This window comes from Phaethon aethereus (genome assembly GCF_964289735.1).
Source record: "Phaethon aethereus genome assembly, chromosome: 26".
NCBI classification, from domain to species: domain Eukaryota; kingdom Metazoa; phylum Chordata; class Aves; order Phaethontiformes; family Phaethontidae; genus Phaethon; species Phaethon aethereus.
In genome coordinates this window covers 4,651,456-4,677,959 of record NC_138602.1, presented here as the reverse complement: position 1 = coordinate 4,677,959, position 26,504 = coordinate 4,651,456, and the positions used below count along the sequence as shown (strand labels likewise).

Here is a 26,504-nt window from a genome sequence, read left to right as displayed (position 1 = left end):
TAGGTAGATGCGTGTGGTGAACTCTCTGTGGGAGATGGGCTCTTGGGCAGAGCAGGCGAGCTGAGCTCCCAGCAGCCTGGTGTCAGCAGCTTTGCTTCAGCTCGGACGTTGTTTTACTGCGGCATGGTGGGCCTGCGTTACTGTATGCCTGTGCATATCCCAATCCATATGATCCCACGCATTGCAGGTGCGCCGTGGGACAGTCCTGGCACCAGTTCCTGGTGATGCTGCAGTCCCTCTTTGGAGAGGCCTCTCTGGGAGGCGGCTCATGTCCCTTTCTGTTATGTTCTATCTGTTCGCAGCGCTGGGTTAGTTTAGAAGAGGGCTGCGTGCCTGTGCCGAGGAGGGTAGAGCCCACAACCAGACAGGACACCCAAGGGCAGTCCATGCATCCAGTGACATATGTGTTCAGATTACACAGAATAGAGAGGGCAGCACTGGTTTTAGTCTTCCCTAGACTTTGGCACCTTTTATGCCTGCCGTTCCCCTGCTAGGTAAAATGTGGCACTGGTGCAAGGGACTAAATTGATGCCATCTGTACCTCCTTGGGCAGGGCAGTGCTTGCAGGGCGTGCTTCTCCTCCGGGGTCTTGGCAGTGCGTCAGTGTGTCCTAACCCAATGAGGTCCCTCATCAAGCCTTACTGAACTCGGTCCTTTTGGCCAGCTCAGTCCATTGCCACTCTGCTGAGACTATAAATTAAGAGGACAAGTAATCATTTGCTCTCCTGGCAATGGTGAAATAAGCAGCTATTCATCAAGAAATCAATTTGGATGCTGTAGAGAGGAGAATAATATAAGAACCAAGGTGGAAATGAGACCAATGTGCAGTTTTACATGTTTTCTTAATGACCACTGAGTCAGAGACTCCAGTCAGTGAGCAAATCAGAAACAACTGATCCATACTCTATATCCATATGTCCTTCCCAAACACCCAGTGACCTTCTTCCAGCTTCTCTGTAAGGAAAAGACACAAGAGGAGTCAGTTGAGTCTCTACTGGGGCAGCATCCTGGAGCCAGGTACTTTTTGACTTCAGATCATCTATTAGTTTCATTTTCAGCTGTTTGGTTTTGCCTGGTAGCTGGAAGCCTGCTGCTGGAGCATTAGGGAACATTCATCAGGTACAGGTCATTTTTAAGCTATCAGTGGGACATGGATTATTGAATTTTGCCCTTCCCCCCCACCCCCGGGCTGAGAACAAATCCTGGCAGTGAGGAGACCTGGATCCTTTCCAGTTGCCATCAGGCACTTGCTGATCATGTCAGTGTCTCAGCCAGATCTTTGTCCTTTCAGTCATTTGCTTTGTTTTTTCTTAATTATCTGCGAAGGACAGCCCTGGGAGGATGTAAGTGGTTTTATTTACGTGTGCCCTTTTCACTGCTATGTCTGTATTGTTATGGGGACTCCCAGCTGGGAGCAGGAAAAGTGTCAGCATTTATGCTGGATACAACACACATCCCTATACACTTAAAACAGGGGAAGAGAGGGCTGTAGCAGGAGAGAGAGAACATGACAGTTTGAATCCTAAGCACTTTCAGGACTATTTTTAAATGCTTTGTAGTGTTTTTGGAAACAGGAGGTCAGCAGCTTGGCCAGAAGCAAGCTGAATGCAGACAGGTGTTCCTCAGACATTACTCCGCTCATGCATCTCAGATCTGGTTTTCAGCACCTGTGCTTTTCCTGCTCTGCGCTTCCCTTGGCACGTACGCCAGTGCTCCGCAGTCCTGCCTGTGTCCTCACCTGGCTAATCCACTCGGCCGTGCTGAGCTGTGTCAAACGCTGCCATGGTTCTCTGCTGCTAAAGGAATGGTAGAAGGGGTGAGGTAGAGCCATTTTCCATTTCATAAACCACGTGTGACTTAGAGATGTGCCCTGAGATTTGCAGGCTTTCTTGCTTTTCTTCTCTCTTGGTTTGCATTTCAGCCTACTCTGTTTTTTGTTGTGCTTCACCACTTAGACTCTAGGAGAGCTTTTGTTTTGTAACGTTTGCTTTAACCTTGTCAGACAAGTGAGTGAGTACTGAAGGGCAGGTTTCCAGGCTAGCCAGCATCCTTGACAATGAAATTCTTGTACTAGCTGGATACAATTTGTGTCATTTGATGGATTTAAAACAAACAAACAAAAGACTTTTTCCCTTGCACAAGAACTGCAAAAGAAGCATGAACATCTGTGCGCTGTTCTCAAGCAGAGCGTAAGCTCTTCTTTGAGCATTACCTACAAAGCTTAAGCAACTGCTTCCTAGAAAGAGCTGTCCCCATGCCAGGCTGGCACTATACTCAGGTAGTTGTGAGAAGGCAGTAACGTGCTGGCCTCATAAAGCAATCTCCAGTCGCCGTTATTAGGGACAAGTAAGTTGGCAGCCACTGTTCCCATTTGCAGTGAGGAAAGGGGAGACATGAAAGATAATTTCAGGAGATTCTGCATAGTTTTCTTCCCTCGGAGGGAGATGGGTGCAGGACTTCCCTCCTTGGCACCGGCCAGGCAGGTGATGAAGCTGCTGACGTGCCCTGCCACTGTTGCTGCCAGTTTGCTCTCTGTTGGAAGCAAGGCACATCTGGTGTAACTGGCAGCAGGCCTGTTCCGAGAGTCTGCGAGACTTTCACGTTTGTAACTGGAAGGGATAGACCTCTTGCAGACAGCATGAAGTTTTGTTGCTCCAGGGAAGACCATAAGGCACGAACAAATGTATGAGTGATGAGACAGCAGTGATTATGTTAAGGCACAAAAAATAGAGCACTCTTCCCCATTAACGCCATCAGTGCTGTGTATTCCAGTGTACCTGAGACCAGGAAAATGGCATGCATGCCCAGGGGCTGTGTGTTGGGCAAGGCAGCAGCCAAGTCAGCCTTATGCGAGTAGAAAAAGCATGTGCTAACTGTGAAGCATAAAGCCCCTGTGAAGATGGGCTTTTCTTCTGTCTGACAGGCCTTCCAGTGGCATTTTATTTTCTACTCCTGGTGCTCAGAAGGAAAGTAACGCTGGCTTTTATGGTCAGTGACACTGTAATTACAGGACAGTTGATATCTGAGTGGTCTCGTGAGCCTCTCCTGTCTTGGAGTGTTCAGTAGGAAGGCAGTGGGGTTTTCCAAGTATTAAGACACTCTAAGTTGACCTGCTTGAAGGCAGACTTAGCAGAGAGGCTGGGAAGTCTGGGCTCTCTACTCCTTCTACAGGCATCCTTCATGATGCAAATTCACTTTCTCACCCTTTTTCTCCCTTTTTGAGATATGCAGTCTCAGTTGATATGGGGGAGAGCAGGGTGGGGACCGTTTACTGGAGAGACTAATTTACAAAGCAAATGAATAGCACAGCTGCCTCATGTCGTGGGGAGACAGCACAGGGCAGCCGCAGGGGCTCCTCACTGCTGGGGTCTGGGATCGTGCCCGGCTCCGTGGAGCACAGGGCAGGGAGTTGTTGCACGTGGTGGGTGAATTCCCAGGTGTGGCTGCAAACCCTGTGGGCAGCAAAGGGTTATCTCTGGGAATGTCAGAGAGCTCCATCAGGGTATATGGCAGGGAGCTGTTTGAAACATCACTTGGTCCAAAACCTGCTGCAGTCAGCAGGATGGTTGCCATTGGCCCTGGGTGCAAACCTCACTGATGAATAGCGAGCACAGGAATAGCTGCCGTGCGTGTGAGGGGTGATGTCTGAGGAGGGTTTTCCGTCATGCAGCTAGCATCACGTGTGCATGACTGGAAACACTAGAGCCTTCCAAGCTCCTTTGTGGCCCTCTCCCAACAGCCAGCGCCTGCTGCCAAAGGGATTTACTCCAGTTACACAGCTCACCCAATTATCTCCCATGACAGGGAAGAAAACTTGTTCAGTGATGAGAAATCATTACAAATTACAAGCTTTGTGAGTTTGGGACAAATGAAGCCCCTAAACGCTGCCTGGTTGAATGCTCTGTGCTCTTTGTGATAAATAACAGCTGACTTTTCCATTGCTAGGAAATGAATCACTGTGGAGGCAAAACCAAAAAGGAGCCTCAGTCCAGCTAGGAGACCTGAGAAGGAAGCTGTTGGAGGAGAGACGCATACTAACTCCACTGGCCTGTAGTCTGTCTTACCCTTCTTTCTAACAAATGTCAACAACTAGGTAACGTCCTTCCTCTGTTCTTTCTGACACTAGCCCAGGACTTGGGGGTTAAGGTGCAGAAACATTAGTTTTCCCCTACTCTGTAGATACTGTGTCTCAAAGGATAGGTTTGATCCATGTAAAATTCAGTATCCATTAGTGGAGCCTGGAAATTTTGAACCTCATTCCAAAACCAGACTGTGACTGAGTAAAACCAGGCAGAGGGGATGCAGAGAAGGGGCTGACAGATCCTCATGCGGTCACAAGAGGTCTGAGTCAGAGCTGTAACCTGTGAACAAGGCTTAAAACTGGGAGGTAGCAGGGAGTGTTTTATTTCCTTCCTAAGTTTTGGTGGTGGATTCGGAAAGCACCAGGTACATTTGTCTTTGGATTGATGGGAATGTCTGCTCATTGCAGCTGTGAGGACTTGGAATGGAGAGGAAGTATGAATGTCTGGATTTGGGAGCTTGCATGTAGCGGGATTGCAGCTATGTCTTGTTTGCAGCTGTCATGGGGCTGTGGGATGTCTCCAATCACATCATATTTCACTAGGTTTGCGTAAGGAGTGTGGCAATGGCCAGTGCCTGGGGTTTTAACCAAAGTCAGATGAAGACCCCAAGCCCTAATGCACCTGGACTGTTGTGTCATGGAAACATTCCTTCCTGCCTCCTGAAACACTCAAGTTACATCCTGATGCCGGAGATCTGACTGCTTATTTCAGCTCAGATATTACTGGTTACAAAATCCGGGCAGTGCTTGGTTCAGTGCTTTCTTGCAGCAGCTGCACATTGTGTGGTGAAGTGTTTCCTTTAATTTATTGTTAAGTGACTTGCTTTTAATCCTGTGATGTGACTTCTCACTGCAGGATGCGCTTCCCAAGCATGAGTCAAGGGAGGAAGAGCTGTGCTGAGGGGAAGGCACTTCTTATGCTCGCATCCCAAATACATCCTCCATCCATCCATTTCCCTAGAGCTCTAGCTTGGAGATATCCTATGAAGTACAAACAATACAGCAGCCAGAGAAATCCAATGCCTGGTGAAGTTTCTGTGAACTGACCGCTAAGGTGCCAGGGGATGGTGAAAGAAAGCATCAAGTCAGGTTAAAAATAATATAACCCCTAACATTAGCATAACTCTATCACACCAACTCTGTTGTGAAGGACCATCAGGTATGCCCAAAACATGAGATTGTGATGTCCTATTTGCGCTTTTGCTTGCAAGCTTCGTGCCCATCCTTGGGTGAATGTGCATATAAAGACCTATTAACCTGAGGGCATAGTCTGTTATTGCTGGAATGACCAGGCTGTGGTCTTTGGAAATGTCTGAAGACTGCAGAGGAGGACAGAGAAGCTCTAGAGGAAGGTAAAAACCTGTACCTGTAGCTAAACACCCTTGGTAGCTTTGTTATTGTGCCAAGGGTATTTTCACAGACCAAGGTCACTAGTATGCAGTGAAAGCTGCTGTCTTCATGCTGCCTGGATAGTGGGCAAATAGGAGGCATAAACAGCTATGGGCTTTTACTTTGCAGGGGCATCAGCCAGCAGCCCCTCAGCTCCTAAAATGGGCTTTAGAAGAGTGACAAGGATGTGGAGGGCTCCTGGGGAGAGCACAGGGAAGTCCAGAGGGGTTGGAAAAGCAATTCACAGGAATGATGGAAAGCTTGGCTCATGACTGTCCTAATAAGAAGGGACACTAGATGATACCAGTCCAGACAGTGGGGAGCTGCCGCTCCCTGCACAGAAGCTCAATGAAGGGCTTCTGGTTGAGAGATACTGTGTCCTTGGGGGCTGCAGTGCTTTGCACCTAATGTCTTAGATCCCCGGAGAACGCGAATAGCAGAAGTGCTGCTGGCAGTGCATAATGCAACACAAGTGTCAGGAAGTCGATGCGCTTCCCCCGTTGCTCTGCTTCCCCTCTGCCCTGACAGCCCTGCTCGTTTCTCTTGCAGGGAGCAGCCAATCTTCAGCACCAGGGCCCATGTTTTCCAGATCGACCCTGCCACCAAACGGAACTGGATCCCTGCCAGCAAGCACGCCTTGACTGTCTCCTATTTCTACGATGCCACGCGCAATGTGTACCGGATCATCAGCGTGGGGGGCACCAAGGTAGGGGTGACAGCATCACACAGATTGACAGCAAGTATTTTTCCAGCCAAAGTCTGTTCTGGAGTTGATGCTTTTGGTGTCAAGTTGGTCAGTTCTCAGCCTGGGCACTCTAGCATCTTCACTGAAGGGACGGGAAGGTAAAACACTGCCTCCATGCTTAAGTGTATTTACTGTTAGACACTAGAATTCATGCTGATGAAAAATGTGCCCTCGGGTCTGATGTCATCCCTCCGTGCCTCACTCTCTTCTCACCCCCTGTGCTTGCAAAACACAAGCTTTTTCTAAGAGCCTTTATCCTGTGCTAAAACCAACCCCTGTAGATATAATGAAATGACAGACAGAGGTTGAGGGAGTCTCAGAAGTAGTCTGTTCAGTCACTTCCACAAAATGTGATTAACTCTCCCTATACTGTTCTTGATAGGCATTTTCCTGACTTGTTCTTGAAGACCTCCAATGGCAGAGATTTAGCAATCTTCCCAGGCAATTTATTTTGTTGCTCCCCTAAGCAGCAGAGAGTGTTTTGTAATAGCTAGTCCTGACTACTCTTTAAGCATTTTTTTTTTCCCCTTACTTGCCATGAAAATGGAGAACATCAGAAAGTTAAGTCCCCAGAGACACACTGTCTCTTATCTTCTTTTCCAGCAATGGAGGAAGCTGGTACTGAGGCTTTTTTTTTTCCTTTTCAGTAGACAAGATGATTGAGATTTGTCATATAGCCAGGCTAGAAAGACTTTTGGTCACCAAAAGCCTGAACTGTTGTCTTACAGATTAAAAGCTAAAGCTTTCTACCCCTAGTTCCTAGAGTATGCAGGGATTATAGTGATCAATCCCACACCACCATCCCAGGGCAGCAGGCTGGAGTTTTTTTCTGACTCTCCTTGTTGCCTCTCTCTACAGGCAATCATCAACAGCACTATTACCCCCAACATGACCTTCACAAAGACGTCCCAGAAATTTGGACAATGGGCGGACAGCCGAGCCAACACAGTGTATGGGTTGGGCTTTGCTTCGGAGCAGCATCTCTCCCAGGTAATGCTGCAGGTGCTGGCAGAAGCCTGATGCTAGCAGGGGGAATGTCCCTGAAACCCTGAAGGGAAGATCAGCTTCTGGAGAAAAGACTTTATGAACCTAATGTAATGCTGTTCCCACTGTGATAAAATCTATTGCAAGATGCAAAGATGCTAGGAAGAGCTTTAAAGTAATATTTGCAGAGAGTTTTGAGCATCACAAATTGAATTAGGACTTCAGGCTCAATTTCTGTCACTGCTATTTAGCTAACCCCACAGGCCTGAGTGCCAGAATCATGGGCAGAGGGAGGAAGGGACTATTCCCTGGATTTTATTGTTAGTTGAAGAGAAATTAAAAAACATGTTGAAAGAAGTTGCAAAGGGAGGAGTAACCCAGGCATCAATTCTAGTTCGTTCCGCATTTCGGTGTAGCACCAGAGTGACTCTTGTGCTCCCCTCTAGTTTGCAGAGAAGTTCCAGGAAGTGAAAGAAGCAGCCCGTTTGGCGAGGGAGAAGTCCCAGGATAAAACAGAGCTGACCAATCCTGCCCTGAATATCACATCTCACCAGGTAACACTTGGAAATGGGCATGGGTAAAGCTCACTGCAGGGTGATCACAGCTAGGGAAAATGGCCACTGTGCTGAACTCCTCTAGTAACTTCTTGCTTTCATCCCTTTCTCTGAGCACTTTCTTGCCAGACACTGAGGTTGGAGCTTCACATTTTGATGACACCTGTGGCCCTGAGGTCACTGTACTGAAACACATGAAGTAGATTAACTAATTAGTGCTTAAGTGAGGCTCCTGGGAAGGTTCATACTACTCCCTCTTTGCCAGTTAACCTATCAAAACCATTTGGTGTCTTATAAAGCCCTGCTGGAGGAGTGTGGTTTTTGCTGTGGTGGCCGGGATTTTTTGGTTTGGTGGGGTTGTTTTTTTTTTTTGTTGTTGTGTTTCGCTTTTTTTTTTTTTTCTTTAGAGCTGCTGCCTCTCCCTGGGCTCAGTGTGACAATAACAGGCAAGCAGCATGCAGGGACGCATGTCGCCTGGTTGGAGATCATAGGAAGACACGTGGCATTTCCAACCATTTTTCTTCCTCTCCTGGGGCTGCAGGGGGGTTTTCTCCAAGTGCCTCTGATAGGTGCTGGTGCTGGCTGTGGGGCTCCATGGAAAGACAAAGTGACTTCTTAGGGCTGGTGACTGAGGAGTCCTGGCCAGACTTCTGTTTCTGTCATATTTCCACTGTGGAAGAGAAGCTGTGCTATGAGAGTAGAAATTACTCTCCCCCCTTGGGAACTCTCCCTTAAGGTAGAACTGCATGCATGACAGCCAGTCATTCAATTTTCTTCCCCCCAAGAGACCAAACCAGAAAGCTTAAGCGCATCACAGATGATTCTCGCATGCATTGCACTTGCAGTTGTTACCTTTCTCCCTGTATAGCTAAACCAACTCCAGCAGCAGTGGGATGGAGGAGAGAGGATAAGCTGTGGAGAACTCTACCCTGCTTTTTCCCATGGTGAAGCAGTTCAGTGCTGATGGTGAAGTTGCCCTCCCAAATAGTTCACTCCAGAGGTGACTCTGCGTTTCGCAGAGCTTCTGGCAGCAGGAGAGGAGCTGTAGGATGGCGGACGCTGCGTTCTCTGGGTTGAGTACAGATGGAGTGGTAGCAGAGGAGGAGGAGGGAGTGTGAACGGTACTTTGGCCTGCAGGGAAAAGAGGGGGAGGTGAAGGCGGTGGCTCTGCAGAGACTGGAAATGTCATGTAGGGTGCAAAAATGAGGAAAATCTTTTGGCTCCTGCGAACTTTAAGCCCCATCCTAATGGGTGGCAAATGAAGAAGAGAGTAGAGTAGAGCATTCATAGCAGAACCAAAATCTTAGGTGAAAGACTCTGGTCAGTAACAATTGCCCAAGACAGAGATTCATGGCCAGCTGCATAGCAGCCTCCATCTCCTAGCTCCCCTGGCCAGGAGATGAAGGCTGGGAGTAGAGATATTCCCTCTTATCCTGTTCACACCAGGCAGAACTCATCAGGTGCTGCAACAGGACATGTTCGTCTCCCCTGTGCTGCGATGGCAACTTGCAACAGAAGAGATGAGGAGGTCAGAAGGTGAAGGTTAAACACAGATCAGGGAAATGGCCGAAGGCTCTGTTTGTTCTTCTTACCTGATTCAGCAGCGCTAAAACTGCCACAATGGGAACCTAGCTCACTCTTCCCATTCAGCCTGCCTCGTCTCTCGGTGGGAGAGCTCGGACACAAGTATGCACAGCCCCTGCCTGCAGCTGTCCGGCAGCCAGCATGCTGACACAGTGACACATGCGGTGTCCCCTGCTGTGTGGGTATGCAGATCTTGTCCTGCATTTCCTACCTTCCCCAGCCTGTACTTAGATCAGCCCATCATCCCTTCTCCCACTGAGGATTCGCAGTTTCTACATTAGTAGAGCTCAAACATGAGCTTCATCCTTGAATAATTGATTGTGTTCCTTTTTGCAAGTGAGCAGAGAGCAGATCTGTCTCCTGAAATTAAATCAGGGCTCCCTCATTTTCTGCATCTGCATTAGTCTACTTGGGCTTCAGACTTTCAGAGCTGGGGAAATCCCAGGATAGCAGCTCTCTTCTGTCCTCTAGTACCTTTTAAGCCAATCGCCATCCCATTTAGCATCCCCATCACAGCATAATGTAAGCAACAAAACAGTGTGGAGCATCTTCAACTGTTATCAGTTTCAGTTGGACTCAGGGGCTCAACACACCAGAACAAGAAACTTCTGCCCCTTCCCTGCTTCAGTTTCCTCACCTTGTGGTAAAGGTGAGGCAGGGTTGTATTTTGCGGGTCTCTCTTCTCAATCACTCTGGAAAGACTTCATGAAGCTGATGTTCAACACATCCCATGGCCCTGTCGATCTATTTATAGATGTCAGCCGACTCCGAAGGCAAGTGGCTGTCCTTACCACAGGCATTTGAGGGCTACCTATCAACTCCAGCAGGCTTACCAGCCACCTGGTTTCACAGCCTCCAACTTAGGATCCCAGAGGCTCACTGCTCAGGGAATCTTTTTATAGCTCAGTTTGCCCTGTCAGTGCCAAGCTTCCTCCCTGCTGGAGAGGAGACCGTGCAGACAGGGTCTTCTCAAGGGGCTGGAGGATGTAAAGTCTGCTTTGGCTTCTGCATATTCATATCTCCTCCACTGTCAGTTCCCTCCAGCCTGGGAGGACGAATTGTTTCTTTCTGCTAGCTCTGATGTACTCAGGCATATGGAGCCATAGAGAAGGGTATACTTTGGTGCAGGGGCTGTGAGTTTCTTCTCCCACACATTTGGAAAGTGGGTGCCACAGTCATCTGAGCAATAGCAGTTTCCCTCCCTTGAGCCTGAGGACACACTATCCCGATGGCACCTGGTGTCTTAACTCAAGGTACAGAAGCTGGACTTGAGACTGAACCCAGGTGGCCTGGCAGGTCTGTGTTTAGAGTTTATTAAGTCTTTCCACTGCTCTGAGAACCAGCAAGAAAATCCTATTAAGAATTGAGCAAAACCCTGAAACGGCCAGCTTGAGCAGCTCGGCGTGTTGAGCACTGCCGCGGGACTCGGGTTACAGGCGTTTGTCAAGGGGAAGTTGAGGGCCAGAGAATTCAGTATCTCAAGTCGGGAGGGAGGAATAGCTGGTGTGCGCAAGCTGTGAGCCCACCTGCTCAGGGTGTCTGTGCGCTGGGATCGCTGCCCCAGCATGGCATGGAGACAGGGAAAGGGAGGACGTGGCAGCTCTTCCAGCAGCTGCCCTGCTAAGCACTAACCAACCTATCCAAGAGAAAGCCCCGTGTCCGCATAGCTTCCAAAGTCATTGCTGTGCCATGACTGGTGCTGCTGAGCCATACGTGAGCATCTTTGCCACCCTTTGTCATGTAGGCAAGCACAGCACTACTTCAGAGTTAGGACTGAAAGCCAATGTTTCTCACAAAAGTGCAGGAACTGAGAATTATCCCTGTGAGCCCAGGCTGTGAATGAGTTTGCAGAGACCTTATGGCCACGTGGCTTGTCTTCACTGCTGTGTGATAGCCACCTCTTCCTCATCCCCCAGGTACTTCCCAGCCCCATCATCAGCTCCAATGGGCCAGGAGAAGATAAGCTATTCCGGAGCCAAAGTGCCGATGTTGAGATAACAACAGAGAAGGAGCGGCTGAAGAAGATGCTTTCAGAAGGGTGAGGCTGCCACAAGTGCTCTCTGCTTCGGACTCCTAAACTGTCTGTTCTGGCAGGATTTGGTGCATGTCCCTGTCATTCCAGTGCTCACAGAGACCCTGAATGACTGAGTAGCCTCATTTCAAATGCTTTTGACACAATGCTGCTTCTTTAGGTAACTGAGTAATGCCCAATGTCCGCTGCTACTCAAACCCTCCACTGTACCAACTTCCCCTCTTTGCCAGTAGAAGGTTATTTCAGCTTGGGGGTGAAATCTGCTGTTCAGGCAGTGTGGGAAGGAGAATGCTTTGTGTCTGCAGTGGGGATGAGTTGATGCCACTTATCTACAGATCAGTAGTTTGTGATACCAGAAGATGTTTGCACTTTTCCAGCTGGTCAAGGGCTGCATTTGTATTAATTCCCTTGATGATTCCAGCAAAGTCCCTGCTGCTTCCGCTCTTTGTCTGTTCAAAAGACTGTGGGCTGGATTCTGTGTGTGGCTCCTGTTGAGCTGTCAGCTGAACACTTAGAATATTTTTAAATCAAAAGCAAGTGTCCTTTGCTACCTTATCCTGAGTCTGGGTTGGTAGGGTTTTATTCAAAGCAAAGTCAGATCTAACAATTTTAGAAACGCATTCATAGCCGCACATTGCAAAGCTCCTTTATAGTAGCTGTATCTCCCCCACCCCATTAATCTCACAGTGTGGTTTCTGCAGTTTCAAGCAAGCACACATGGCCTCAAAGTCAAATATTATCCAGGGATAAAGGAAAGACACACTGATTCAGGGCTGGAAGAAGCATTTAAATTTGGGAAGTGATATGAAAGCCAGATAGAAAACGGGGAGCTGCCCAGCACTTCCATGAGCATGGCTTCAGTGCATGTTAGCACTGGGGGAAGAAACCTTTATGCTGAGACTCTTGCGCTCTCTTGCACGCTTCCCGTGTTCTCTCACACAGTTCGGTGAGTGAGGTCCAGTGGGAGGCCGAATTCTTCAGCCTCCAGGACAACAACAACAAGCTCGTGGCTGCTCTCCATGAAGCCAATGCCAATGTCGACCAGTGGAAGAAGCAGCTGGCTGCTTATCAGGAGGAGACGGAAACACTGCGGCAGCGGGTGAGCACAGGAGGGCCCTTGCAGAGCAGGTCAGAGGAAGCCCCGTCCCAGAGCCAGATGGTGCCCTTGGCCTCATTCTCCCATCAGTTTCCATGGGTGTCAGCAGGAGATGGAATGGAAATCCAGGATGCTGCATGAGCCTGGCAGGGAAAACGTGTCAAGGAATAAGGCCATGTAACTGGGGAGCTCTCACAAGAGCTCCTGTTTTCTGCAGGGCAAGCTGGGAGTGTGTTGAATCCCCATGGATAAAGGGAGGAAACCAGAGCACAAAGTCAAAGAATACCAGCTTCCCTTCAGATTTTCTGGGGGTAGTTCCCAGCTGCCAACTATACTGAGTAAGGCCCATGCCCCTCCGGAGCAGGGCATCAGGGCAATCTTCTGGCTGCTGACAGGAAGAATGGAGATTGTTCTATCTGCTATAATTAGCTTGAATCCAAGCTGCAACATCATGAAACCTGGGTGGCGCAGCACAAACAAGCCCTTGTTCAGTTGGAATAATAAGATCTTTTGACCTACGTAATGTCAGAGAGGTCACGGATCAACTGAGGAGGCCTGTGTGCATCTGGACAGAGGAGTGACAGTCACACGGTTGGGTTTGTTGAGAGGGAAGAACTGCGAAGTACTTGGGAGAGGGTTTATAGGACAGTTGGAGTTTGGCTAGGAAGGGACTCGGGAGCCTGGCAGAAGAAGGCATAAAGCCATTTCACTTCTAGATAGCTCATTCAGAGGACAGCAGGGATTTATAGCAATTAACAGCTGTTTCCACTTGATGGCTGTTGTGTGGCCAGTCTGTGCAGTAAACAGTCATCCCCCAGGAATCACTGTACCTACTGCTAATTCTCAGTGCTGGAGTCAGACAGTAAAAGGGCTGCACAGAACAAATTTTCTCCTCTGGAGCAGAAGCCTGCTTAGGTGTAATGAGGTTGTATTATATGTATTATAGCACAACTTGGTTGCGTGTATGTATACGTGTGGTTTTGGGGCTGGCTGGATCGGCCTGCCTTTTCCTTGCTGTTGCTTTGTGTATACTCAGCTGTTTGGTGGCTGTTCTCACAGCCAGGAGATAAGAGTGAGGATTTTGTGAGCCTTGGGTAAAGGGCAACCACTGAGGACTTTTGCAGAATCACAGAAGAAACTGTCACTCAGTGAAGCATCTAGATTATTGTCCCTAGACTGGAGTGTTTTGGGACCAGAGCTGGTTGATTCTGGCCGTGACCCCATGAGCCTGACAGCTCACAACCACTGTTTACGTGGACCCTGGCAGAGGCCCAGTCCAGCCACTGTGGCCCTGCTGCCCCTGCTTGTGGGAGGAGTGTCACAGCAGGGTCCGAGCTCCATCTGTGTGAGAGTACCCATCACTGGAGCTGTAGAGCTCAGTGCAAGCCCTGGGAGAGCTCGGGCCCCAGCAATAGCTGCTGCAGACTTTCTGATGAGCTTTTAAAAATGAATTGTCTTCATGAATAATCTAAGCCACTAGGCTGATTTTTTCAGGGATGGGGAGCACACTTGGGCAAACCCTTCCTCCCAGCTCTGCTGTGGTTGAGCTGCAGTAAATCTCTTGCCCTCAGCAATCTCTGCCCAGGGGTGTAAATAGAGCTGGATCTAGCCATCGCTTTGGGTTGTAGGCTCATATGCTTATGTCTGCCAGTCGGGCTTTGCTGGAAGTGCAAGACTGCAGGAGAAAGCAGAGACAGAGTCTCTAGACTGAGTTTCACCACAGTGTGTTTCTCTGTGTGATCTAGGCAGAGCAAATGGAGAGATTTTTTTCCAAACAACCCCAGGGTGCGAGCTGCTATCCTGTAGTAAGGCCGGTTTGGTTTGCAAGAAGCCAAAACATGACAGGGAATGACTGTGGGTGATGAGGTGTCAAGACATTGCTATTATCTCTGAGCATGCCTTCTGTGTGCTTGCTTCCATGTAGGTAGCAGAACTGGAGTCACAGGGGGCTCATGATTCCTCCAGCGAGAACAACAAGGAAGAGCTAAGCCAAACCCTGGAGGAGCTGGAACTACTGATCAAGGCTAAAGATGAGGTAACCCTCAGAGCAGTACCCCACAGAGCAGAGCAAACCCTGAAGCTGGGGTGGCATGTCAGTCACCAGCACCCTGTCTGTCATTACAGCTTGTATGAGATCAGAGGGCACCTCGTGCTGTTGCACATGCTGCCTGTGTGAGCCAGGAGCCTCTGTAAGCCAGCACAGCCCCCTCGGTGGTCTCCCTCCCCAGGGAAGCAAAGCTGAGTGAGAGTCATGCTGGGGGTTTCCCATGCAAATAGCCTTGAGTAGAGAGTCTCAGCCACTGCACAAACGACAGGGCTGTGTCTTACCCTCTTCCCTCTCAGCTGTCTGCAGCTGTAGTTAGCCTCTAGTGTAGTAATTGCTTCTCACTTTCACTGCATTTAAATGAATGATTTAAAGCAGAGGAGGGGAGGTGTGGAGAGAATTTCTCCGATTTGCACATCTGCAGGCTGTCTGGTGGTCGTGCCTCAGCAGGGTGGGTGGACAGAGCCTTAGGGTTGGACCCACAAAGCAGGTATCAGGGAGGGGAAGTGTAATGGCATTCCTGATCCCTAGTGAGAGGACATCTCTTCCCCTGCCCCCCCCCTTGAGCTACTCGGGCTAGAGGGAGAATGCTAGGGCAAGGCAAAGGTCTGTAAAGGCTTTCACCCAACAGCTGAGCAGGGACCCCGGCCCCGAGAGCCTGGGAACTGATTTTGAGCAAGGATACAGCAGGGTGCAGAGACCACTGAACCTTGCTGGCACTCAGCTGGTCACCTTCATTGGGGACTAATGGTTTAGAGGGAAGCAGCAGGTACAGCAGAAGTAGAAGGTTAGAAAGTGAGCTATTAAAATTTGGAGCTGAGTGTGATTATGTGATCCTTGGAGAGAGGGAAGGGGCCTTGGTTGGGGAATGTGTTGGGAGCTGGCCCCGCTGGGACAGGAGTGGGTCTGACATGATGTTCGTCCTCCATGTGTTTTAGGAGATTCAGATGCTAAAGAGCCAGAAGTGTGGTCCATGGGAAGCAGAGGGCGAGCGTGAGGAGACACTGCAGAAGCTGCAGGTATGGATGGCAGATCTGGGACACCTTTGCACTTGGAGCAGAGGGATCTGTCCCCATTTCTCCTTTAAGCCAAAGACTGAAATGCCGCAGAGCTGCCGTGCCTATCTCTGCCTCTGGATGAAGGGAACAAGTCCTTGCCTATATCTCTGCCTTCTTCCACCCTCCCTGTATCCCTCAGAGGTATGACATGGGCCACAGTCAGCAGGCAATAGCAAACCCAGCCTTCACGTACTCTCCTCGAGCACTTGCAGTAGCCTCTGATGCAGGAGAGGTGATGTCCTGTGACACTCCATCTCTCTGAAGTCTTCCTTAGCTTGCTGGATGGCTGGGGAGCAGAGCTCTGATTCAGTCTGGCTGGCAGGAGGGATGCAAGCTGCTCTGCACCTCAGGGCAAGGACACAGATGGAAGCATGGTCTGTTGTGCAGTCTCTGGGGGCATTGCCTGCCTGTGTTTACCTCTGAGCTACTGAACGAGGGGATCTGCTGCAGGGCTCATCCCCGTACACAGGCACTTTCATGGCAGAATAATATCTCCATCATCAAATGCCATCAGACCTGGAGACGATAGGCATGTGAGGAGATCTGCATTTATAGCACCTTTGCAAACTGTGGGCAGATGCCTGAGTTTGGGGAACATGTGCTCACACGCATGTGCATGCTGGGGTGCTGTGACTCAAGATAGAGAGGTCCCTCAGTGAAAGAACTGGTGGAAACCAGGCTGGCTGGGTGTGGGTAGCCTGGTGCTGGGGTGCTAGCAGGGCTGTTTTGTGGAGATAAGGGCAGTGGTCTGTGAGCAGCCTGTATCAGTGCTGGGGCAGCCACCTCACTGCATGTGTGTCCTTTGGCAGGAGCTGGAGGCACGCAACGCAGAACTGGAGCAACGCCTTCATCTTGCGGAGCAGACGCTGGCAGAGACCCTGGCTGAGAGGGAGAAGATCCAGAATGAGGTCACCAAGGTGGCAGAGATAATGGATGTGAAGATATTTGAGCTCAGTGAGATCCGTCAGGGGCTAGCCAAGCTGGTAGAGAGCAACTGAGCAGCAGCACCCTCAATCCTTCGAGTGACCCCTCCGGAGGAGAGGAGCCTGAGCTGGGACTGGTCACTGACAGCGATTATGGTCACAGAACAGCCTCAAGGTCTGTTTGGGCAGGATACGCCAACATACCAGCAGCTGCCTGGACAGTGTGGAGACCAGCCACAGACACTTACTGCCCACTTAAAACCCAGACAGAGGGCAGAGAGGACCTGAGCTCCTGAATCCTCTACAGGGAGCATCTGCAAGTCACAGCCAGACCTCTCTGGACCCTGCCATGGCTGTGGCATGGTCCAGAGACAGCAGCTGTCCCTGTGCTGCCTTCCCAGCCTCCCTGCTGCCACACTGTGTCTCCAACGTTTTTACAGTTTTCTAGGTGAAGAGGCTGAGCAGCCTTTGTTTTTTTCAGTAGTTTTTTAGGAAACCACTTGCCTTTTGCAAATAAGCTGCCTGTTTCCCCACCTAGGGAAGGGAGGGAGGAGAAGTTCCAGCACACCAAGGACAACAGTTGCTCCTTTTCCTCTTCCCCAGCCCTAACTACATCATGTCTTTCTAACAGGATCCAGTAACACTGGTCACTGTCAGGAGCTTCCAGAGGTAGCAGAGTCTCCACTGCAGAGAAGGGTGCTTGCCTGCCCGTATGTCCTTTCCACTGTTCAGTCACGTCTTCCAGAGGAAAAGGAACTGCAGGTTTTGAAGCTCTTATTAGTTTAACACAGTAGGATTTAATGACTTGTTAAAACTCCTTTAAGCTGAGAAGAGGAGAGGCTTGGTTGGGAAAGGGGCATTTGAGAAATGGGACGTCCCTGAGGGGATAGTGAACAAACTGCTAGATTGGCATCTCTCCTGGCCTCTAAGGGCTGCAGTTAATTGAAATTAAATGGAGCAAATAGCAGTTGCTCTTGGTTTTTTGGTTTGTTTTTTTTTTTTCCTTCTTTTATTGTGAAACAGAGATGTCCTGCTCTGTGTCAGATGAGCAGTATTCCTTGTGAAGGGTACGGGTCCCAGCTTGCTGTGCTTGGCCAGATTAAATGAGAACAGGAGGTGTTTGGAGCATGCTGGGACTGGTGCCCTGCAGGCCTCTGGGCAGTTTGTGAGTTGTTGTAGATGTTGTCTAGTAATAGGAATTGAGCAAGGCCTGAGGGAGGCACCACAGAAACCTGGAAAGTTGTGTCCCCCCGACGGCGCCCGCTGCGCCCTCGTAGTTACCTAGGAGCATGCGTAGCCCTGTGCTGAATGATGAAGCAGTGTCTGTGTAGAAGTAGTTAGTAACCTTACAGGAGTGTTGATGGATTTGGATTTTGTTTTTGTTTTTTTGCCCTCTTTGCTGCTCTAACTTAGGCAAAGACAGCAGTAATCCTGGGAATGTTTCAGAGGTCTGCAGAAACTCTGGTACTTAGCAAACGCTGTCTGCCAAGTCCTGCCTTCTCCACACCCAGCTGAACCTCAGCACACCTCTGTAAAGGCAGTACGGCTCCTCAGGGCCTGCCTCTCCTTTCACTCACCTGGTGACCACGAGAGGAACCCACAGTTCCACGCACTGCCTGCAAGTCAGGGCAGGATTACGTCTGGCACCTTGGGAATCTGCTGGAGTGGAGAACGGCTGGTGACTCTGTGCTGGATGGTGTCTAGGCAAAGCCCTTCCCTCTCCCAGGGGCGCTGAGGAAACATCAAGATTTCCAGACCTGCATAGCCAGGGAAGGGCTCTTCTGTTTTGGGGTTGGTTTTTTTTGTTGTTTGGGTTTTGTGTTTTGTGTTTTGTTTGTTTGTTTGTTTTTGTTTTTGCATGAAATGTTCTCACAACTGTATGGGGCTGGAGCTACTGTAGTAATATTTGTTTCAGGGTATATAAGAAGGGAAGGAAGTAACTGGGTGGCAAAAATTTCTAGGGACTTGTTTACCATCCATGCCAGTGTTCATATTTTATTCCTACAGGAGCAGCCTTCTTTTGAAATAGAGATCAGCTCCAAGAAAGGTGTGTTTGGTTTGCATCTCTCTCACTGTAATATGGAGGGAGGAGGGTGGGATTTGGGAGTATGGGAGAAAGAAAGTTGAGCAAAAGTTTCTTATGTTCTGTACTACTCCGCGCTCACACGTCTCTTCCGTGGCTGCGACGCACGAGGTGGAGCTGGGTATGGATCCTTATATTCTGGCAGTCGCCATTTCATAGCCCTGCGTCTTGGCCAGTGCTACGGGGGCTGCTCAAACCAGCATGTGCCACGCCTGGGTGAGTCGTCTCTCCCGGGGGAGGCCACGCTCAAACCGTTCCCAGGAAGTGAGAGGGAGGACCCCAGTCAAGCTGCTGCACATCCCAGCAGGACTCCCTCGGAGTCGGGGAGAGGCAGATGCAAGCTGCAGCGTGGCGCTCAGCTGAGACAGTGGCTCCGACGACAACTTCAGGGAGTGCTGTGCTGCCTGCCACTCTCCCCAGGACCTGCTCTGACCTGGGTCATGGTACAGTATGAGATCCATCTCTTATGCTGTTTAAGGCTCTCCTTGTCCCTTGTGCACTTTATATCCTAAAGTACAACCTAGCATCACTGGAGAACTGCACCAGACCTACAGCAAAGATAATTGACCCATTGATGGTCTAGGTTGAGTGCAAGAAGGTCTACGCGTCATGCAACAAGTCACAAATAAAAGGAATCTGTGGTTAATGTTCCACTTTCATCCTGCAGGAAGCTGTCCTTGTTTCACACCGTGTTCAACCTCTTCATGTCAGGCTCTGTTTAAAAAAAAAATGCCATGAAAAACCACAATGCTATGGAAAGCACAAGTTCTAGGCTGCTGCTTATCCTCATATCCTAGATGAAGCCAAAGTCCACTGGTCATGCAGGGATCCTGAAATAATGCCTCCTCTCGAGGCTCAGCAGCCCCATATATGATATCCTGAGGAGGTGTAACCTCCTGGAAGTATTGGTTTTGTCTAGTGAGGGAAGTATTTCACCCAGTCATATCGTTGAGTGCAAATTTCTCCACTTGTTTTTTGTGAAATCAAACATTTCTGCAGCAGGAACAAACATAGCCCAGACACTGGATTTTCTGAACAGCCTGTTTGTTGCAATCAGTGGTGCTGTCTACCTCTGGAAGCACTGCTATTGGAGCTGCCCTGTCCCTGGCAGGATGCTGGACGCCGTTTCCCTCCACGTGGCATACCTTGAGGCCAGTGGTACTTGTCATGCGTTTGCTGTGCGTTGCTCTGTCGGCTAGTCACAGTCCTGGCTGTGCTTCTTTGGCTCTTCCCTTGTCAGGAACCAGGAACAGAGGCCATTTTCCTTTACACTCTTCCCTACGGGTGCTAGTTGCAATTCTTTTCCTTGCCAGAATAATCTGAATAGTGGCTTTTTGATGAGATCTGTCCTGTGCTCAGCGTTTGTTAAAAGTCTTTTACTGAGGCATTGTACGGCAGTGTGATGGATGGTTCTGCGAGGCACTTTCCATGGCAGTCTTCCCCTCTTCTGAATTAATGAAAACCCATTCATCACCAGCTATTTCCACAAATGCCCTAAATCTGCGGTTAGAAATGAGAGAACCCTACTGTAGACAGCATAGCAGCAAAGCACTAATTCCATCTGCCCCACTCTAGTGAGCATTTAAAAAGGACTTCAAATGTGTTTCAGAATAGCAGCACTCTAATACATCCCCACCACGCACTTTCCAACCCTTGCCCCTTCCCTCTTTATACTTCTCTTGCTTCGAAAGGAGAAAATCTTGTGTTACAAAAGGCAGCAATGAATGGTGAGGCTGCAGTTTTATGTTTGCTTCTGTCTCACAATATCAATTACTGGCAGCAACTAAACAACAGCGGCTTCCGTACTGGAGAAGGAATGCTACTGATTGCAGGTACCTTGAGAGACCAAATTCTTTTTGCTAGTGAGGATTTAATTATTCATAGAAAACCTAGGCAGAACATTAATAAAGGGAATGTGGGCAAAATGGTTCACATATGAGGTCAGGATGAACAAATAAAAAACCTTGCAACCTTCCCCTCCTTGCACGATGTTCTGATGAACTGCGGCAAGGTGCGATTCTCTGCTCTGAATCCAGACCTGTGACAAGGTCCTTCTGACCAGCTCAGCAAGAGGAAATGAAGCTTTGCTGTAACAGGACATGCCAATAATAGAGCCTCAGAAAAAGGACGTGTCTAATGCAAACTCAATCTGACAGATGCCAATACAGGCCTTCCAGGCTGAACAGGAATGCAAATCCAGTCCAGACCTAGAGCTGACCTGGCAGTCGGAATGGCAGACCACCACCAGCTCTGCTGCTGGCTCCCTCTGCAAACTCCCTCGTATCTCCGGGCTTTGTTTCCTCCTCCTCCACAAAGTAGATAATTGCCCTCCCTGAAGGACTGTTGGACTTAAATTACTAGCATCTACGAAGTGCCTGGAGAGCCAAGCGAAGAAAAGGTTGGCACAGGCCAGACTGGTTAATACCCTAGGTCCGTTGAGTGATTTTAAACAAGAGGTAAAAATCTTTCTCTTCCCAAAAAGCCGCTGCAGAGCCTTCTGGTAATGTGTGTTGTGTCGTTAGGCAGCCTCACATCAAAGTTACTTAACAGATTGTCTTTGATATCTGTATTTTTGTGAGAACACACAAAAGCAAGTTCTTGATGGAGGGAAAAGCAACTAGGCACTTTGTTTTAAATCTCCAAAGGATCAAACTTGGGGGAATTTGTAATTAAATAGCACCATTAATGAAAAATAGGTGACCTAACGCTTTTGAGCTCCTACATCTGGGCTGCAGAGATCAGCTGCTCTTTTACTCAGAGGATAGGCTATTTTTAGTTCAGAAATGGTCTGTTTACACTTGACAGCACAGGCAAGCATACTCCGTGAATGTAACACCCCACACACGCATGCACACACTGGAAGACAATTTCCGTGTGTACCAGAGAAGGCAATTAAATGTGTGTTTTGGAAAATATCCATGAACACGTAATAAAGCCCCAAAAATCCAGTGAGGTTCCCAGTTCCCCTTCCCAGAGTAATTTATAATTATTATCGTTATTAGATTGGGGTGCGTAAAGGCAGTTTCTGCTCTGAGGGAAACGAACATGAGCTACAGCACTAATCATCTCTGCACAATCACCTCCTGCGCCAGCTTCCCTCCACCCAACCAAAAAAAGCAGCAGCTGGAATACGCTGGAAATGAGGCACTTGTGGTAAAAGCAAGGAACACTCCAGACAAGAAACATGGCAGCTCCAGCAACAGGTAACCTAAAGGAGCAGCACCTGCACGCTCCAGTCAGCTCACGGCTGAAGCGGCGCTTGCATCCACTCGGCTCCCCGGGCTCTGCTGAGTGGAAGCCTGCAAAGTGAGAATCAAAGGTACCAAATTGCATTTCTTCCGACGCCACTGTCTGCTGCAGCTGTAGGAAGCTGCCGGGTGGAAAGGGGCAGGAGGCTGGTATCGCCTCTGTCCCCGTGGTGTGTAGGAAGGGCTCTGCAGTCTGCAGCACCAGCTGTTCCAGGGAATACGTCCCCTTTGTAGTTCACTGGGGCTTCCATAGGCTGCCACAAATGTGAGTTGTCACCCCTTTCTCACATACCCCATCCCGCAGTCTGCGCATGTGTGACACCGCGTGCTCCGGAGAGAACAGAGCAGCCTCTCTGCCTCAGCACTAGCTCCTCACCCTGTTGCTAGCTTATTTTTCCCAAGGGCTGGTAGAACAAAGAGAGAGAGGACGCTGTATATAGTCTCTGTCTTCTGTTTCTACCAGTGCTGGGCTAACAGGGTTTCAAATCCCAGCAGGCAACAGGCAGAAAACTTTTCACTCCAGCCTTAATGTCCAGACCTTGTTACGGGTCGATGAAAACAGTGTCTGAGCCTAGAGATTGGTGGCATGAGTGGTGTCAACATGGGAGCAGCACAGTTTGTGACATTTGGGCTTGGGAATTTAAGAATGATACTGGGAAGTAGTGAGCAGAGATGAAAGAACGGGGATGAGCCACTGCAACAGGCTAGTGCTGTGCTCACAGCTGCTTTTTGCAAGGCCGGAGCAGTGTCTTCTGCTCCTTGACATCTGCTCTCCCTCCCAGAGGTGACAGGAATCCAAAGCAAGTCATGCAGGGATGCGTTCCCAGGAGACAGAGCTGCTGCAGGGAGCAAGAGAAGGGTATGAATTCAGACAGAGCCAGCACAGAGGTTTTCTTAGCACAGGAAAAAAAAAAAAAAATCCTGGTATTCCTTCCCCCTATCCTGTTTTTGGAGTCCTGATGCTGGCAAGGAGGAACTGGGGCAGTTACAGTGTTGAGCATGTCATACCCCGAGTGAAGACACATGTCTGGGCAGCTGCAGCCAAGCCCTGAGTGAGGGTGTGCCCCGGAAAAGGAGATTAATCAGCAAAAACTGTCAGGGAAGAGCTTTAAGGTGCAGCAGGGAAGGTGACAGTTCAACAAAAAATCTGCAAGGAGTTGGGAGGCGAGCCCTGGAACGGAGAAGCAGCCGTAACTATGATGGAGCATTGCAGGGTTCAGGATCCGTAAAGGGAAAATCCTGATGCTTGAAGCACTGAGCCAGGAGCATCCTGTCAGCAGCAGCACCCAGCTGGGGCCTGACTGCTGCATGGGCAAGGCTCGGGGACAGGCAGCCCTGTCCCCACACTGTCTCCCTGCTTTCTCAAGCCAAATCTTCCATATCCAGCTGCCCAGCCAAGAAGCTCTGTGCTGGATTTCTCTCAGAACACGGACCAGAGCCAGCAGCGAGGGTGTCCAGACCACGCCAGCTGCCATCTACCGGCTAAGCTGCCGGCGGGGCCCTCCAGGGCTGCATGCAAGCTGCCCCGGGAGAAGGGCTTGGAGGGGAAAAGGCCATTCCTGGTAGAAAAGCTTGTTAAGCAGCTTTTTGAGGCTTTGAAAACAGCCGAGTTTGTGTTTGCAAAGAGCAGCCAAAGGTGAAGCAGCAGCTGACACAGCGCAGGCTGGGCCAGAGAGATTTCGGACAGCATGAAGAACCCACAGGGAAGTACAGCCGCGTTAAATGCACAGGCGTGGTGTGTCTGCACCAAGTGCAGCCCCTGCCAGGGCAGAGCTGAAAATGGCTGCACCCACAGCCAGCAGCAGCAAAGCTGCAACAGGAGCTCCAAAGCAGCACTGCTGTCTCAGCAGAGAAATCAAAAACCTGACCCAAAGATTGTCCCAGACTATTTCATTGCAGCTGCCTTTTCTTCACTGTAGAGATGCAGAGCTTCCCTGCCTGATACAGCATCCACGTATGAAGGGGTGCCAGCTCCTGAAGGTGACTGCCATGTTACCAAACCTGTCCCCACTTCCACATTTCCTTGCTCAGCAGAACTGCCAGTGGGGGGGGATTTATCAAATACTGTATATCTCACCTGGGAGGATATCAGCCTCTCCCTTCTCCCTACAAAAGTTGTGGGAAGCACTCCTCAGATGCGTGTTCCTCCCTATGAGGGGCAGAAATGAGGGAGAAAGCTCTGTGAACAAGTGTTTCCTTGAACACACACAAAGCAGCCAGTCTTGGCACGTGCCTACACACCCGTCGGCGTAAAAGCCAGACAGAATTGCCCTGCGAGGTGGGAGACAGAGGAGCATGTGCTTGCCGAGCCCCTCAGAGCAGCAAGGCTGGGTGATGGTTTTACACCCAGAGGAGACGGGAGGATGGGGAGGGCTGGCACGGGTGCAGGACTGTCCCCTCGCACACACCCTGGCCCAGCCCCCGTACCGGCGTGACGTTCAGCAGCCGCACACGGGCCGGGTGATGGAAGAGGCAGCGATCAGAGATGCTAAATTGAGAAGAGTTTCCATGACAACCCAGCCAGGGAAACCCCCCCAGAGCCGGGGAGCGAGCAGAGCGCGTGGAAGGCACACGGCGAGAGGCCATGGGCGTGCTTGGGCACAGCGGGGCATCAAAAGGCAGCCGTGCTGGGGCCAGTTCTTGCACAGAGCAGGCGGGGAAGTGTACAAGGGCCTGCTTGGGGGACTGGAGCTGCACACAGAGGAGGGTGGTTTTACAGCCAAGACGCCAGCTAGTCTGTGATGAGAAGGAAGTCCTTATATTCCTAGGAGATCCCAAAGGTTTACAACAATGCTTAGAAACCCCAGAATGGAATATCCTACTTGGGGGGCAGTACTTACAGCACATACAGAAATGTCACCCAGTGTCATTTGGCCCTGGGCAGGATGTAAGTTCCTAATCTGGGAATTTAAAGGCATCTTTCTACATCCCAACTAGCACAGCAACCTCTTCTTCTACTCAGCCACTCCCAAAACTGATTATCTGAAGAAAGAACATCTAGTCAGCATTACAGAGAGCTCTTATTTCCAGCATGTGTCCTACCCTCACAGAGAAGGCTGCTCAAGAAAGACAAGGAATGTATTAAAAGGAATTTTGAATAAAGCTTCAAGACAAGAACCTTGATCAAACCCCACGTCACATGGTGCTGGAAGGAGATGAATGGAGAAACCGCCACCAGGCTGAAGCAGAGATTTCAGACAGGAGGTTAAGAAGTGTCTGCAAGGGAGGGGAACAACTGACACTCAAAGGCAGTATCAGCACGCTCCCCAGGAAGGCAGGAGCAACCTGTCCCAGAGAGGATGTCTTTTTAATCTACAGCTAACAGGGTTGCTCCACAAATTAGCATGCACGAGGCTGTAGAAGCATTTAGTATTCAGAAAGCACCAGTCGGATACAAACCTATTTGCTGCTGCTGCAGCAGCAGCCACCAGTGATGGGGATCTGTGCTACAAGGCAGGCTATGGAGTGTTTTGTCCTTCCTGGAGGGCACTCAGGAGGACAAAGCCAGGAAGAACATGTTCAGGTATCTCCGAAACCCCAGGCTGTACCACACCCATCGCCCCTGCCACCACATCCCAAGCCCCTGTCAGCGCTGCACTCCCGCATGGCTGCAGGAGTTTCCCTGAGGGAAACACCAGCCTTCCTCTGCAGGACCTCACTGTGCGCTGGCCACGCTCGAGTCAGGCGAAGGCACCAGAGGGACCGCACACTCCCAGGAAAGGAGCTGGGCTCGTGCTGCATGAAGGGACTGAGGGATGTAACACCTTCAAGAAGCTCAATCCTTATCCAGCTCATCTTTTGAAATAAAACTGATTTTATCTCCGAGCTGTTTGCCCACACAAGTACTGCTCCCTGCCCCTAAGATCCCACAACTCCTCCGTGTGTTGGAGAAGGTCAAACATCCAGTCACTTGTTGCAATAAATATTTATTTGGGCACTGACCACAGAAACTATTTTTGTAAGCCAGAGGACAGAAATAACACATATTCAGTCTCAACTCATAGAAAGCTCTGAACGTTACAGGCAGCACTGAGGATGAAACCTGGCATCAGAACAGAGCTGGCCAAACTCTGGCCTGAGCTACCCCAGGATTTTAAGTTCTGTCTCCATAGGGAAACACAACTGTTTCTTAGGAGAGCTCAGCCCCTCTCCAGCCTAACCAAGCTCCAGTTCCAAACACACGTGATACAAATATACACAGGGAGGGCCAGAAACCTACCCAAATATAAACTACTCCGGTTACTCTTGGATGGTAAAGAAACACAGCAATCCTACTCTTGGGGCTCCTCTTCTGTGCCAGAAATGATCTTTGACTGAGTGATCATCTAGGAAAACAGAGTCCCCTGGTCTCCAAACTATGACTCTGCTATCCCTATGGATAGCAGTCCAGGGCTGGAGTCCGAGCCAAGGCAATCAACTGCAGGCAAAAGTATCACTTAAATGTATACAGAATTATCCCAAGAAGACCCCAGGACCAGCCACACAGTACAACCTACTCCCGTGTTCCAGGAATTTTCCTCTCAGAAAACTCTGGGCTATGGCGCAGGTAGGGGCTGAGCTCATTTTGTCAGAGTATTTTTAGACTCCGGCTCACAGGAGAATCTGTTGATATCAACAAGTGTGAGTGGCAAGCACCAGCCCCTGAAAGGAAAAGAGCAATGACTGAATGAAGGGGGAAGAGAG

General features: G+C 49.7%; 1 protein-coding gene across 1 annotated transcript in view; it reads left to right on the top strand.

Moving 5' to 3' along the window:
* The window catches only part of HOMER3 (homer scaffold protein 3), a gene marked incomplete at its 5' end in the record, with an annotated part of 29,752 nt that extends 13,151 nt beyond the window's left edge, over window positions 1-16,601 (top strand). The window contains 8 exon segments of the mRNA XM_082011132.1: window positions 5,999-6,176; window positions 7,074-7,205; window positions 7,646-7,753; window positions 11,254-11,375; window positions 12,312-12,468; window positions 14,390-14,500; window positions 15,448-15,528; window positions 16,377-16,601. Coding sequence (XP_081867258.1) covers window positions 5,999-6,176; window positions 7,074-7,205; window positions 7,646-7,753; window positions 11,254-11,375; window positions 12,312-12,468; window positions 14,390-14,500; window positions 15,448-15,528; window positions 16,377-16,565 — 1,078 coding nt within the window. The 3' untranslated portion in view covers window positions 16,566-16,601.
* Window positions 16,602-26,504: the final 9,903 nt, after the last annotated feature.